General features: G+C 32.7%; 2 protein-coding genes across 7 annotated transcripts; one reads left to right on the top strand and one right to left on the bottom strand.

The window, feature by feature from the left end:
• Positions 1-4,831: 4,831 nt before the first annotated feature.
• LOC120148850 (probable aldo-keto reductase 2) lies at positions 4,832-7,457 on the top strand. Of its 2 annotated transcripts, XM_039161858.1 has the most exons (4): positions 4,836-5,294; positions 5,394-5,566; positions 5,637-5,739; positions 6,903-7,457. In XM_039161858.1, the coding sequence occupies exons 1-4, from the start codon at positions 4,875-4,877 to the stop codon at positions 7,242-7,244; spliced, it is 1,038 nt and encodes a 345-aa protein (XP_039017789.1). In that variant the 5' UTR covers positions 4,836-4,874; the 3' UTR covers positions 7,245-7,457. The 2 variants fall into 2 exon arrangements, with proteins under 2 accessions (XP_039017788.1, XP_039017789.1); XM_039161857.1 differs by having other exon boundaries at positions 4,832-5,566.
• Positions 7,458-8,759: 1,302 nt separating this feature from the next.
• LOC120148851 (protein TRIGALACTOSYLDIACYLGLYCEROL 1, chloroplastic-like) lies at positions 8,760-11,144 on the bottom strand. 5 transcript variants are annotated; one of them, XM_039161859.1, is made up of 3 exons: positions 11,048-11,144; positions 10,338-10,406; positions 8,760-10,243 (listed from the first exon to the last, which is right to left on the bottom strand). In XM_039161859.1, the coding sequence occupies exons 2-3, from the start codon at positions 10,382-10,384 to the stop codon at positions 9,238-9,240; spliced, it is 1,053 nt and encodes a 350-aa protein (XP_039017790.1). In that variant the 5' UTR covers positions 10,385-10,406; positions 11,048-11,144; the 3' UTR covers positions 8,760-9,237. The 5 variants fall into 5 exon arrangements, with proteins under 5 accessions (XP_039017790.1, XP_039017792.1, XP_039017791.1 ...); XM_039161861.1 differs by having other exon boundaries at positions 8,760-10,240; XM_039161860.1 differs by having other exon boundaries at positions 10,338-10,403; positions 11,048-11,138.
• Between the last annotated feature and the right edge of the window lie 2,802 nt (positions 11,145-13,946).

Genomic DNA, 13,946 nt, shown 5'->3' with positions numbered 1-13,946 from the left:
TCCCAAATAAACTTTTGTATTTCATCGTACTCAGTAGTAGATGCATCAAATATTTCTTCACTTTCATGTTCAACTCTTATAGCTTTACTTGGATGGTTATCCACCTCCGAAGAACTAACGGGGGCTACTTTCGGATTTTGAGAACTCTCATTAATATTAGGACAATCGCTATTAAATTCAGACTCCTTTGGATAAGTCAAATTTTCAATATGAGAATAATCGATATAATTGGTGTGAGAATATCAAAATTTTAATTTAGAGTGACCCAGATGTGGTGATGATTAGATACTCAACTCACTCCCTAGAGAGAGAGATACAAAGAGAGAAATAAAAATTTAAATCATAGGAGAGGTCATAGGACAACACAATTACTTACATCCATAGTGACACAAATTTTATCATAAAATTATAAAAATTGTGATAAAAGTTTTCAATCACAATGAAATTATCACTAAAATAACAATTGCTATAGTGCTTTGGTGTGCATCGTGACACTTCATGTACATTGTGTGACACTTTGTGTGCATCGTGGCCATTTGTGTGCATTATATGACTCTTCATGTGTATCTAGAACTCCATGTGCATTGTATGACATTTTGTGTGTATCGCATGGCACTTTGTTTACATCAAGGCACTTCGTGTGCATCGTGTGGTATTTCATGTACATCGTGTGACACTTTGAGTGCGTTACTTTGTGACATTTATGTCATTATATCTACTCGTGTTTCATATGCTCTTCATAGTTTCCTCTCGATTCATCGACCTTACGCAATTTGTTCCGTTTGGTGCAAGTACAACATTCCGATGCATTGGAACTTCTGAATTCATCATGAAATAATGATATATGAAATCATCATCATGAAATTATGGTATATGAAAATGATAGTTAGATAATGTTACATCGTTACCAATAGCGATTGTGGTAATAATTATCGTTAGTGGATTATGGTTGGGCAATAGATAACAATTATGATGATTAAGTTCAAATGAATATTGGTATAAATGTTATAGTTACTTATTTATATGGTAGTAGCAAATAATAGAATAAGAATTATTCTATAAATCGAATAGCATGACATGAGAAAACGAATAAATAAAAGTGAGAGTTTGATAAATTGTTTAGATAGTTATTAAATGAGCACAAAAATTATAGCACGAATCATGAATATTTATAGATTCAAGGTCATAATAAGCACACATAAATGGCATAACAAGTTTTCAAGTTTCCTCTGGTGATTAATTATGAATTTATATTAAAGTGTGATGCTAAATGTGTATTTAGAAGTTTTTTAGTGAATAAAAATATAATATGATTGATTCATATTTGGATTTGAATCGTTAAATTAATGTAATATGTTTGACTCAATTTTTTATTAGATTGAGTTGAGATGTTACATATAATATAAAAAAAGGTTCTTAAACTTAAAAATAATTATTTATTAGTAAAAATAAATTATTATTATTATTATAATATTATCAATCTATAGCTTTTGTTTTATACATCAAGTTTTACTATTGAGTTTATAACAAATGTCATACATTGATATACACTAATATAAAATAGAATAAAATTCATAAATGATATTAAAATATGCTAAAATGATTTTTTGACTCTAAACTTTCAAAAGTTATAAAATTAACATTAAAAGTTGGTATTCTTTTAAAAATAGACACTGACTTTTAACTGTTGTTAAGGGAGTGACGTAATATGTTAAATTAATAGAAAATATCTTATTTGACCTCATAATCGTAACTAACATTACATTTGATATTTTTAATATTTTTTAAGAAATAATTCATTTTTTATTAATTTAGTCACAATTAATAATTTATTCTTGTTATTAGATATTAAAATTATAAATTATATTTTTTAATTTTATAAATATAACTACAATTAAATAAAAATAGTTATAAAATAATATGATGAATTAAAAATTTTCAAAAAGTTATAATTTCAAAATATATTTTTATAATTTTAAAAAAAATTACAAAATTTCATATATTTTAAAAAATAAAATTTAAATTTATGATTAGAAATATTGAAAAATATCAAAATAAATTTTTAATTACAATTGAGGGGTCAAATGAGATTTTTTTTATTAATTTAATATGCCAGGAGTATGAGTGTTCAATGTCAATGGTTGAGAGTTATCTTTGAACATATACTACCTTGTACTTATCCCAGATTATAAAAAATATAATGACTATTTATATTATCATATAAAATTAATAGTGTATATCAATATATGAAATTCATTCTAAAGTTTTTAACCCATTGAATATACTCAAAAGTTATGTAATATATACACAAAGTTTATAAGTGTGTTGAACCCATCAAATTACTTCAGTGCTAAAATAAATTATTATTCTCCTTTGAGGTACGAATAATGAACACATTTGTATTAGCATATATATATATATATATACTAGGGTAAACTTTAAAAATGATAATTTTTCTTTTATATTTGTATACTTTATTCATTAAATATAAAAATTACACTTTGGTCACTTATGTTATCATTATTAAGTTTTGGTTACTGAGACGTTGAATGCCATTAGTTTGATGGTGTGATATGTTAGTAAAAGGAGTTAAATTTTAATTTGACCCCTAAAGTTTAGACAAATACTAATTTGACCCCTAAATTTTAGATAAAATATCAATTTAACTCATAAATCTGATCAAAGTCCCCAATGCTAACCACTACTCACCATCATCATTGGTCACTATCGGCTATCATTGGCCACAGTTGTTGACGATCGTTAGACCTCATAGTTTTTAGTTCACTCATTTTTTATGTCCTAAACGTGAATTCAATGTTCGTTTCATCGAAAAATTTCTCAAACTCCACAAATCTATTATATAACCCTTGACTTGTTTTAAAATTAAACCATGATAATAAAATTATCATTAATATTTTTTTTTTTTAAAATAAGGACACCACAAATATAAATCTATAGCGTAATTGTTAATATCCTTTTAAAAATAATGATACTTGAAAATAATGGGCTTTATTGTAAACCTAAAGTAGTTCAGGGACAAGTATTCAATTTACCCCTTTTTTTAAATATGTTTTTCTCATTTGGCACCTTTCTCGAAACCCTAACTTTCCCTTACTTGCATAGCACACCCTCCGTATAAGCTTCTCGTTATTTGTCTTTCGCGCTACTAGTCACCTCTGTCCGACTCTCAAGCACCTTTCACGAACAAACACGTACACCAAAACCCCTCAGCTCTCCCACCATATGCTTCTCTCCTCCAAAACTCAAATCCTCTACCATTTCCTCGCTCGTTTACCACCACCTACTTTGCACGTCACCTCTGGAATCCTACTGGTCTCCCCTCATTGTTGGACCCAACGCCCTCGTTGGTCGCCTTACATTGCACCAATCCCTATTAACCAAAAATCTCAATGCCTCTACACCTTCCTCTGCTTCGTTTCACCTTGCCACCCTACATCTACAGCGCACTGGCTTAGCCTTCAATCGAACGTCATCTATTATCAGAACCAAACCCCTGTCATCGCATATCCCTCACACAAAAACCCTCTCTCTCTAATCTGTCACCTGCATTCCAGAACATCTGACATGGTCAACTGACCCCCAGACCCTCTTCCCTATTGATTACGCACCGCTCGCCTTTCCAAGCCAACACCTTGCTCAATGTCTGCCGTTCAAATACCAGTGCAACATTATTTATTTCAATTTGATAATCTAACTAAAATATTTAAGGATCAGGTTAATATTTTATCAAAAATTTAGGAGTAAAATTAAAAATTAACCCCTTTTACTAATATACTATATCATCAAGCAAACAACATTAAACGTTGACTAAAACTTAATAAAACCATAACGTAACTTATCAAAATGAAATTTTTTTGAATTTAATGAAAAAAAGTATACAAGTATAAAAGGCAGTGACTATTCTGATAGGTCAAACTATATTTTATCTGTATGTACTGAATTTTAGTTCAAATCAAATGTGAGTACATAATGGAACTAATATCAAATTTTGAACAGTGAAAACCCAAACTTGAAAAGACGGAATGTTGGCCCAAAGAGTGGTCAAAAGTATTACATAGCATGTTAGTATTTGATTGAATTGAGTCAAGTTAAAAACTTTTAAATTATTCGCGTTGATGAGTCTTATTTATAACTCAAACTTAACTTGAAGTTTTTTCGAGTCGATTTTTCGAGTTTTTATTTAAATTCAATTATAAAAGTTTATAATATTATGATATTAATTGATTTCAATTTAAATGAGGTTTTTATAACTATATATAATACATAAATATTTCTTCATATCTTTTTTCTTAGGAAGGAATCATTGTTGTTCTTAGAGGGTTCGAGCACCAGCGAGTGCAGAGGTGATTAAGTGTTTATTGTCAACTGATTGATAGTACTTAGAACAAATATTACTTTGTAATCACCTTAGTTTAATATATATATATATATATATATCATAAAATGTCGAGATATTAGTCTTAAACTTGATAATTAATTTATTAATTACTAAAAATTTAAGTTATTTGAGTTACAATTCGAGTTATTATTGAACTTGAATTTTTTTAGAAGCGATTCAAATTTATGAATTTATAATTTAAAGTTAATTTTAATCAAATTTATGAATTTATAACTTAAAGTTAATTGTAATCAATTTTTTTAGCTGAATCAAATAAAAAATCAATTTTTCGAAACGGATTAAATTTTGCTAACGCCAAACCAATTACATAGGTCCTTACGTAATGCGAGCCACTGTAAACATCGGTCGTTACGTAATCGATTTCGCATCATCTTGTCTTTTAAATTCTCCCCATCATTTTTCAACACCCACACACGTCCCCAACAAGCTCTGCATCAGCTTTCACCGTTCAAACATGGCGAATTCAGAAGTTGGGAGGATAAAGTTGGGTTCCCAAGGCCTCCAAGTGTCGGCACAGGGCCTTGGATGCATGGGGATGTCGGCTTTCTACGGTCCTCCAAAGCCAGAACCCGAAATGATTGCTCTCATCCATCATGCAATAAACTCTGGGGTTACCTTTCTTGATACCTCCGATGTTTATGGTCCCCATACCAATGAAATTCTTCTCGGAAAGGCACTCAAAGATGGTGTTAGAAACAAGGTCGAACTGGCAACTAAGTTTGCTATAGATTTTACCGATGGGAAAAGGGAAATCCGGGGTGACCCTGCTTATGTCAGGGCAGCTTGTGAAGGTAGCTTGAAACGTCTTGGTGTTGATTGTATTGATCTTTATTATCAGCACCGGGTGGATACTAGGGTCCCAATTGAAGTCACGGTTTGTTTTTGTTTTAATTTTTTTTTTTTTTGGTCCTTTGTTCTGATTGTTATTATGGATTTAAGTTGTGATTTGGGTTGCTTTTTTTTGAATACCCAGATTGGAGAACTTAAGAAACTAGTTGAAGAAGGGAAAGTGAAGTACATAGGTTTATCTGAGGCGTCTGCATCGACCATTAGGAGGGCTCATGCGGTTCATCCAATAACTGCTGTGCAATTGGAGTGGTCGTTGTGGTCTAGAGATGTCGAGGCAGATATAGTTCCTACTTGCAGGTTATTATTTATCAATAAGACCTACTGATTTGGGGTTCTTGTTTTGATGCTAATCTTTGAATTTTTCCAGGGAACTTGGGATTGGGATTGTTGCTTACAGTCCTTTGGGGAGAGGGTTCTTTTCATCTGGGCCTAAAATGATGGAAACTTTGACCGAGAGTGACTTCAGAAAGGTTTGTTCTTTGTAGATATGTTTCACCATTGCATATTTGTACTTTCAGGCATATCTAGTTTCATGTTTTTGGGTATATTTTCTTAATTGAGATATGTAAATCAGAGAAAATCTACATCTGTACTGGCATAAGAAAGTTTAAGAGTTTCCGGTATTCCCTTGATGCTTAACTTGTTAATTGTTATACAACAGTCTCTTTGCTAGCATACTCTTTATGTTACTCAGACTTTAGGACTCAGGAGCGAGTGTCGAATATTGATATGCTCATTTTTCCAAGTTTTTTTCATCTGTTGAAGGATCGTTTGAGGTTCATATCATATCTCCATCCCCACATCCGTAAAAGTTTTGGACACAAATAATTTAAAGCACATGAACAGTTGGAGCAATATAGGCATCGTCTATAACAAATACCTCTCAATTTTAGTTTCAAGGTGCCTCAATGCTAGCAACCTTGTTCTTCCTAATTTAGTGGGAACCTCTTGTAAACTGGATTTAACTAGATGTTGGTATTTACCAAGTATAGATTTTCCATTCAGTCTCTATCTGTCCTGTGGTAATGGCTGAGTAGTTTAGAACTGAAGTTCGAGCATATTCGTAATGTTTTCCTCTTTTCTGCCATATTCCCCTGCCATTATGTAGTGAATCACATGCATGATGCATCAAGTTACCACCTAGTGAAACAAAATGGTGTGGTGGGAAGCTTCGAGACCCTTTTCGAATATTTTTGTCAAATCTGTATTGAGTAGTAATGCCCTCAATCTGCACATAGAGAATTTCTGAGGAGTCTGTTTTGGTATATATGATAGTAACCATTGGCTTCTTTTTAATACCAGAGCTGACTATATTTATGTCCCTAAATATGGTCCCTTTCCTTGAGTTTTTAGAAGACTGCAGGTATCTCTTGTGATCCCTTCCTTTGATTTTATCCATTACTAAGATGAAAAGCCTCATTATAAGCAAAACAGTTTACGATTATCTAATGTGTCTTGTATATATTTAAACAAAATGTCACGAAAGTTTCAAATTTGTGATATTAATCAAAGTCATGGGCCTTCTGAAATGTCTTTTGAGTCATGAATCTGTATTATTTACAGAGAATTTTGGAGTTGGTCATCTTTATTTTTGTACGAGATAATCATTTGAATGAATGTTTGTTTGTCACAGTATCTACCAAGGTTCCAACCGGAAAATCTCGAGCATAATAAACGACTTTATGATCGAGTTAATGGGATAGCAACAAAGAAGGGGTGCACCCCATCCCAGCTTGCATTGGCCTGGGTTCATCACCAAGGGAACGATGTCTGTCCCATTCCTGGAACCACCAAGGTCGAAAACTTCAACCAGAACATCCGAGCTTTGTCCATAAAATTAACACCTGAAGAGATGGCAGAGCTGGAATCCATTGCTTCAGCAGATTCCGTGAAGGGAGACAGATATAGCACAGCTGCCGCAACCTACCATGAGTCTGATACTCCTCCCTTGTCTTCATGGAAACCAACCATATAGATACAATCTTCAGTGTGAGTTATGGAACAAATGTACGGCCTTGGTAGTGTTCTATAAACAATAAGTTTCTACTTTGTTTTGAGAATAAATTTTCCGTGAGAAGTAATAATAGGTCTTTTGATGATATATGACAAGCTTGGTTGTAGGCTTGTAGCATATGTTGAGATTCTCTATTCCAGGTTAATAAAGAAAAGGTTTCTGTGAGTTATATTACAGTAAGTTGCATGGTCATATTGGCCTGTGTTGCTTGGATTTTTGTTTTTATTTTTACATATGTTCGACAATTGCAACTTCTTTCTTCATGGCAAAGACTGTCTTCTGAAATCGAGACAGGGCCTCCTTGATACTCCACTCTGCCATGTTTGATGTCATTTGCAGGGATGGAATAATATGTGAATGCCCACCAGGATCGAATTGAACGCCGAATGTACGGGCTGTAAGCAGAATATCGAATTCTGAAACACCTTGATTAGTTCAACTGGTGTGCCACACTTGCTTGCACCAGAGTAGCAATCAAGGAACTTACATGTGCTTTTTCGAGGCTGAACATTGGCTGATGTCTGGCTGCGATGCTTGGACTTGAGCACTGGCTAAAGAGAATAGATGTCGCCTTTTTTGGACTCCTTGCATGTTTCTACCAATGGATTACATCAATGCCGGTTGATGGATGAAAGTAAGTTGGATATGGTACGGCAATTTCATTTCAGTATGAGTTTGATTCTACAGATAACATTGTCATTATGGTTGAACCATTTCTGGCTTTGACATAAGCTTGTTATCCCAAACAGGCTTATTTCCATATCTCTGAAAATCCCAAGCAATCCTCCCTGCAACAAAGAAATGGCCTCAACCCCACAACCGTTTCCATTCGGCTCGTTTTCAAAGCCAGCCGGCAATATAATAAGCCAAAGAATCTCTTAAAGATGCGTTATAGTCAAAAAGAATCTCTTAAAGATGCGTTATAGTCACAAAGATATTGACGATGTAGAGGCCGGAGTAGAACGGTACAAAAACAGACGAAGCCAATGATGAATCATTGGTTAAACACCAGTACTGCTTCATCATGTTATGGAAAATGGCTTCAAGCAAGAACTGATTCGTTTCAAACCAACTCATATCAGAAAAAACACCTGGTGGGGTTTTAAATCTTAGTTCCGGACCCTGAATTCAACATTGATGAACACATACATCATTCGCTAAGCATTTTACAATCTCTTAGCAAATTAGAGTTGAATCTACCTGGAAGATGATGAACATGTGTATTTACATGAACATGGATTCTCTCTTTTCCCAACAATTTTCAGACCCTGAAACTTATTTTCCAGGGTGGGAAAATTCTGGGAACATTTGCTTTGAACAAACAAGGGGACTCCATAGTTAACATAAGTTAGATCTGAATAATACAAAGCAACATAAAGCAAGAAACAATGTAAACAATAACAGCGTTGGTGACTTTCTCCATAAACACTTCAGCGTAGAAAGTATCATATCATTCTACTAAAGTCACTTCGAGCATCAGCATTCAAATATTACTGCTCTTATTCTTAATTTTCTTTTTAAGCATCCATATCCAACATATATCCAGATAAAAGTAGAAAATATAAACTCTCCAAGGACCCTCCACCACATGAAAGAAAACGTCAAAAACAATTGAACATACCATGTCGGATGCATGCTCAGATCCGGTACTCACACCTAAGCCCAGGGACATATATCTAGATAAAAGTAGAAAATATAAACTCTCCAAGGACCCTCCACCACATGAAAGAAAACTTAAAAACAATTGAACATACCATGTCAGATGCATGCTCAGATCCGGCACTCACACCTAATCCCGGGTAACATACCACAGGGGGACAAACTAGCCAAAGATTGCACGACTTTATACAAAACCTATGATTCACTTAACGATATCTGTCTCTGTAGGTGCCATCCATTAAACAACAGTAAGGAAGCTGTTAAGATTTTGATGCTGACAAAGAGGCTGGCCCGGTTATACACAGTTCTTCAATGAATCTCCGGCTCCTTGGAAGAAGCAATATGATAGTGCAAAATCAGCCATGAAAATACCAACAAGAGAAATAACCACAGCTGATGTTGTTGATTCGCCTACACCTTTGGCTCCTCCCATGGTGGTTACCCCCCAAGCACAGCTGACAATAGATATTATCATGCCAAAAACCTGAGACTTAATCATTGCACTGATTATATCCCATGATCGAAGAGCCCTTTGAGCTGAATCCAATATTATATTAATGCTAATTCCATAAACACTATCAGCCAGTAGGGCACTCGATGCCATCCCTACCGTGAAACACATCAGAGTCAAGAATGGTAAAGCTAAAGAGGAAGCAATAACTCTAGGTGTTACCAAATAATCAACAGGGTTTGATCCAAGAACTCTCAGTGTATCTGTTTGCTCAGAGACCTGCATCGTTCCTAGTTCTGCAGCAAATGCACTTCCAATGCGCCCGGCAACAACAATCGATGTAACCACAGGACTTAGCTCCCTTGAGAACGCTAAGGCCAAGACACCCCCAACTGATCGGTTCAAACCCAACCGGGTAAATTCTCTAACAAACTGAATAGTGAAGGCCATGCCAACAAATGCTGCGGTTAGAAGACAAACCCCGACTGATTTAGGTCCAACTCTCTCCAGTTGTTGGAGGGTATTCCTCCAATGGACTTTACCCTTTAGAATCCGAATAATAACCTGTCCAGCAAGGACAAGAACAGATAATCCTCTCCATAAGTAACTAGGAGGAGACCATTTGCTAAAGAATGTTTCAGGTTCCAAAGAGGGTGCATGGTTTGTATTGCTGTCTTCTTCTAGTGCAGGGGCATATGCATGGCCATCATCCATGTTGGAAATCACAAACAATCTAGTTTTGCATAACGGTGTCAGAAATCTGAGATGCTGACCTCTTCCATTGAAGAGAAGTTTACTTGAATTCCAACCTCCAAATTTCATCCACCCATCGGATGTGATAGAGATCCTCCTACAATCAATATGTTCATAGATATTAAGTCTAACATATAAAACTCAATGAGTGAACTTAGAAGCGAGAGAGAGAGAGAGAGAGAGAGAGAGACCTACTAGAAAAGTAATATATTGGATGAAGTAGAGAGGCTGTTTGCATCCTTGGCTCCTTGCTTGAGCTTCTACGATAAGAAAATTCAAATAAAACATTAAAGTTTAGACATAACTCCAATCAAACTAAAGAACTTGACAAAAATGTTATCATTTTGGTTCCCTGGAAGAAGCAATTGCACCCAAAAATTAGCAAAATTAAAAATAAAAATATTTGTTTAGTACCTTCAAAAAGATAAACAAAATCAGTTTTTTTTTATAAAAAATCATATAGTATAGCAAGATGCAATGAATACACAAAGAATCAATCAAAAGTATATTTCAGCATTGTTCATATTTAAGTTAAAAATACCAATTGTTATTCATTGCTTTGCCGGTTTCTTTTAAATTTTGAATTAAGCATGGGTTTGACATTGGATTGGAAAACCCCCAAAAATATTCAGGTTAGAGTCCAAATTTAGCATAATTGCAGAAATAGGCTATTTAGTGGAATACCCAGAAACAAAATTTCAAGATTTATCACAAGACCAGCTCAAACTATCTAAAATTATAGGGAAAGCTTAATCATAAACCTCAGCAACAAAAAACCCAGAAACATTTTCGCAAATAACAATCTTAAAGTAACAAGTTCCAAAAGCGAGCGGCGATAAAGCCCCTAAATACAATGAAAAAAGGAGAAATTTTTATAGGAAACAGTGTTGGTAGACAATACCTGTGATTGAAGACGGAATGTAACGATGGCAGTGGAGACTGATTGCTGGCTTTTTCCTTTTATCGTCTCCAATACATGCCTCGCGTCTTTTATTATTATGTAACGGGTAAACTACACATATGGTCATTAATATTTGAATAAGTTTTCATTTTTCACATTATATTTTATAAGTAATATATTAGTCACTAACGTTATCAATTTGTAACAAATATATTACTCTCTACTTTAACTACCATTAACCAAAACCGTCTTAGAAATTTTGGGGCCCCAAGTGAAAATTTAAAATAGGCCCTATACATATATTCTATTATTTAAAATAATTAATTTAACATTACACTAATAAACCATAGAAAAATGATTAAAATTATGGGTCTTGTAACACCCATAACTTGTACAATTATACCTACATGGATTATAGATGTCACCCGAATTTCTAAAACTATTTTTCAATTTAAAATCGATTTAAAATTTATTTTCTTAAAATGGTAACTGATATTATAAAAATATCATATCATATGAATTATGTTTTGTTATAATAAATTTAATTCAAAATATTTTTTTTATGAATAGTACCATGAACTGTGAACAGTGAGGGTATCGGTATACTGTAATAGGGTGTCGGTACCCCTGTAGCGTTCTGAAAATTTTTAACGTAGGTACAAGGACTGTTCATTCGGTTAAATCGGCGGCCGACCAAACCAAATTACCATTAACCGAATTAACCGAACTATTTTTTTCTTTAACCATTAATCAAATTGAACTTTTTTTCGAAAATATTAACTGAACCGAATAAATTTCGGTTAATTCGGTTAATTTTTCTAATTAACCGGAATTTTTTAAAATTTTCTAATTTATATAAAAATTAAATATTTTTTAATTCAAAAAAAATTCTAATTAATTTAAATAATATAATATTATAAAATAAAAATTTTATATAAATTTTTTAATTAATTAATATTGATTTAGGTTTAAAGGTTATTAGATCTTAAATTATTAATTGGGTTTTAAATGGTTTGGGCTGAACTCATATGTTATATATAATATATTTAATATTTTGTAATTCAAAAAAACATTTACAATTAATTTAAATAATATATAATTATAAAATAAAAATTTTATATAAAATTTTTAATTAATTAATATTGATTTAGGTTTAAAAGTTATTGGATATTAAATTATTAATTAAGTTATAAACGGTTTGGGTTGAGTCCATATGTTATATATAATATATTTAAAATTTAATTTCGATTAATTTGGTTAATTAACTGATTTCGAACCGAATTAACTGTTAACCGAATTCTAAAAATTTTCTTAATCGTTAACCGACCGAACTAATTCGATGGACAATCGAATTAATCGAACTAACTTGGTTCGGTCGGTTAACTGAATTAGTTCAAAATTTTGAACACCCATAGTCGGTACTGTTCACTGCTACAGTCATAAAAACTTAACCTTTCTTCACTATAAAGTTACCATTTTGTTTCTAAATTTGTTCAACAAAACAAATAGAACATTATTAATTGCATGCCACTATCTAAGTCAAATTCCATCATAGGATGTCTTACTAATATTGAAATATACTCCTCAATGCTTGATGTCACTTTGACCTCTTTATTTCACTACTGACCTTTTACCTACGCGTGAAAATCATCACAGGTGAATAAATGATAAACAGGTGAATAAGCTTATGAAATTTTGTACTGATGGCAAGTATATTGGTAAGAAAATTTATATATGGTTTATTTCATGTTAATATATGGTAACATGATTGAAATACAGATAAATTGATCGTAATGCATTGAGTATTGTTATTTATTTATATTTATGTGTTGTATTGCATTGCATTGACTATTATTATGTTTGCCTCACTAAGTGTATACTTAGAATGTGATGAATTTCACACGTAGGTAAAAAGCAGAAATCGGAGTAAGGAGTATTCGACATCGTACTTATCGAGGAGTATATCTCCATTATCAGTAATGAAATCTTCCTGATGTATTTTGATTTTCTAGTCGGCATGTATATAAGTGTTGTTGGTATTTTGGTATAAACTATGCTTAAAACAGGTTAATTTGTAATGTTTTCCTGATAATAGTTTAATGAATAGTATATAGATTATGATAGTTATAAAAAACAGACTGCAGGTTAGCGATCCGATAAAAAGAATTAGAATTAAACCAATATTAAGATAAATTTTAGTTTAAGTAAAATATAGGCAGTTTTATTTGTTATATGTTATAATTATGAATTATTAAGTTACTACTTGAAAACGAAATTAGTTTGGTTGAAAAAAAATGAATTGATGTATAAATCAATAAATGGTTTAAATTTGAATGCTAGAAAATCGATTTGTGGCATTCTGACTAGTATTTTTGAATTAAATACGGGTAAGGGTGTTACAAAAATATACATTATAAATATGTACCCATAATTATAGATTTTAATCCAACATTAACATCCTACTAAATGTGTAGATCTCTCATGGCTTCCTGCATCCGTTTCCATTTCTGGCTTTTCATTATTTATTAATTAACATCCTACTAAATGTGTAGATCTCTCATGGCTTTTTGCATTGCTTATTATGATTTTGTCTTATTCTGGAATGTAAACATTGTGGAAAGAAACATTCTGGTTAGTGTTGGTTTGTTGGGGGAACATACTGTCATTGCTTTACCTAGATCAGTCAGTAGTAGCACCTCAGAAAGGTAGAGGTAAAAAAAGTGGTAAACAAGGAGTATCTGAGGCTGCATCTAGTCGAGAAGGAAAGACTACTTCTCGAGTATATAATATCAAGACTGCTGATGATCGAGATGATCGAGAGATAGTAGCAGGTATGTTTAAAACAATTTGGAAAACCTATATTTACATTGATTGATCCGGGCTCTATATATTCTTATAT

The sequence above is a fragment of the Hibiscus syriacus genome, unplaced genomic scaffold, assembly GCF_006381635.1.
Source record: "Hibiscus syriacus cultivar Baekdansim isolate YM2019G1 unplaced genomic scaffold, ASM638163v2 tig00110987_pilon, whole genome shotgun sequence".
Lineage (NCBI taxonomy): Eukaryota > Viridiplantae > Streptophyta > Magnoliopsida > Malvales > Malvaceae > Hibiscus > Hibiscus syriacus.
This window is presented reverse-complemented; position numbering and strand designations above follow the sequence as displayed.

What these genes read in the sequence shown, in the direction of transcription:
- LOC120148851 (XM_039161859.1), bottom strand. Translation starts at nt 10,384, where the DNA reads ATGCAAACAGCCTCTCTACTTCATCCAATATATTACTTTTCTAGTAG. An exon ending in ATATATTACTTTTCTAGTAG is followed by an intron (nt 10,244 to 10,337) that starts GTCTCTCTCTCT and finishes TATTGATTGTAG; the next exon opens with GAGGATCTCTATCACATCCG.
- LOC120148850 (XM_039161857.1), top strand. Translation starts at nt 4,875, where the DNA reads ATGGCGAATTCAGAAGTTGGGAGGATAAAGTTGGGTTCCCAAGGCCTC. An exon ending in GATATAGTTCCTACTTGCAG is followed by an intron (nt 5,567 to 5,636) that starts GTTATTATTTAT and finishes GAATTTTTCCAG; the next exon opens with GGAACTTGGGATTGGGATTG. An exon ending in CCGAGAGTGACTTCAGAAAG is followed by an intron (nt 5,740 to 6,902) that starts GTTTGTTCTTTG and finishes TGTTTGTCACAG; the next exon opens with TATCTACCAAGGTTCCAACC.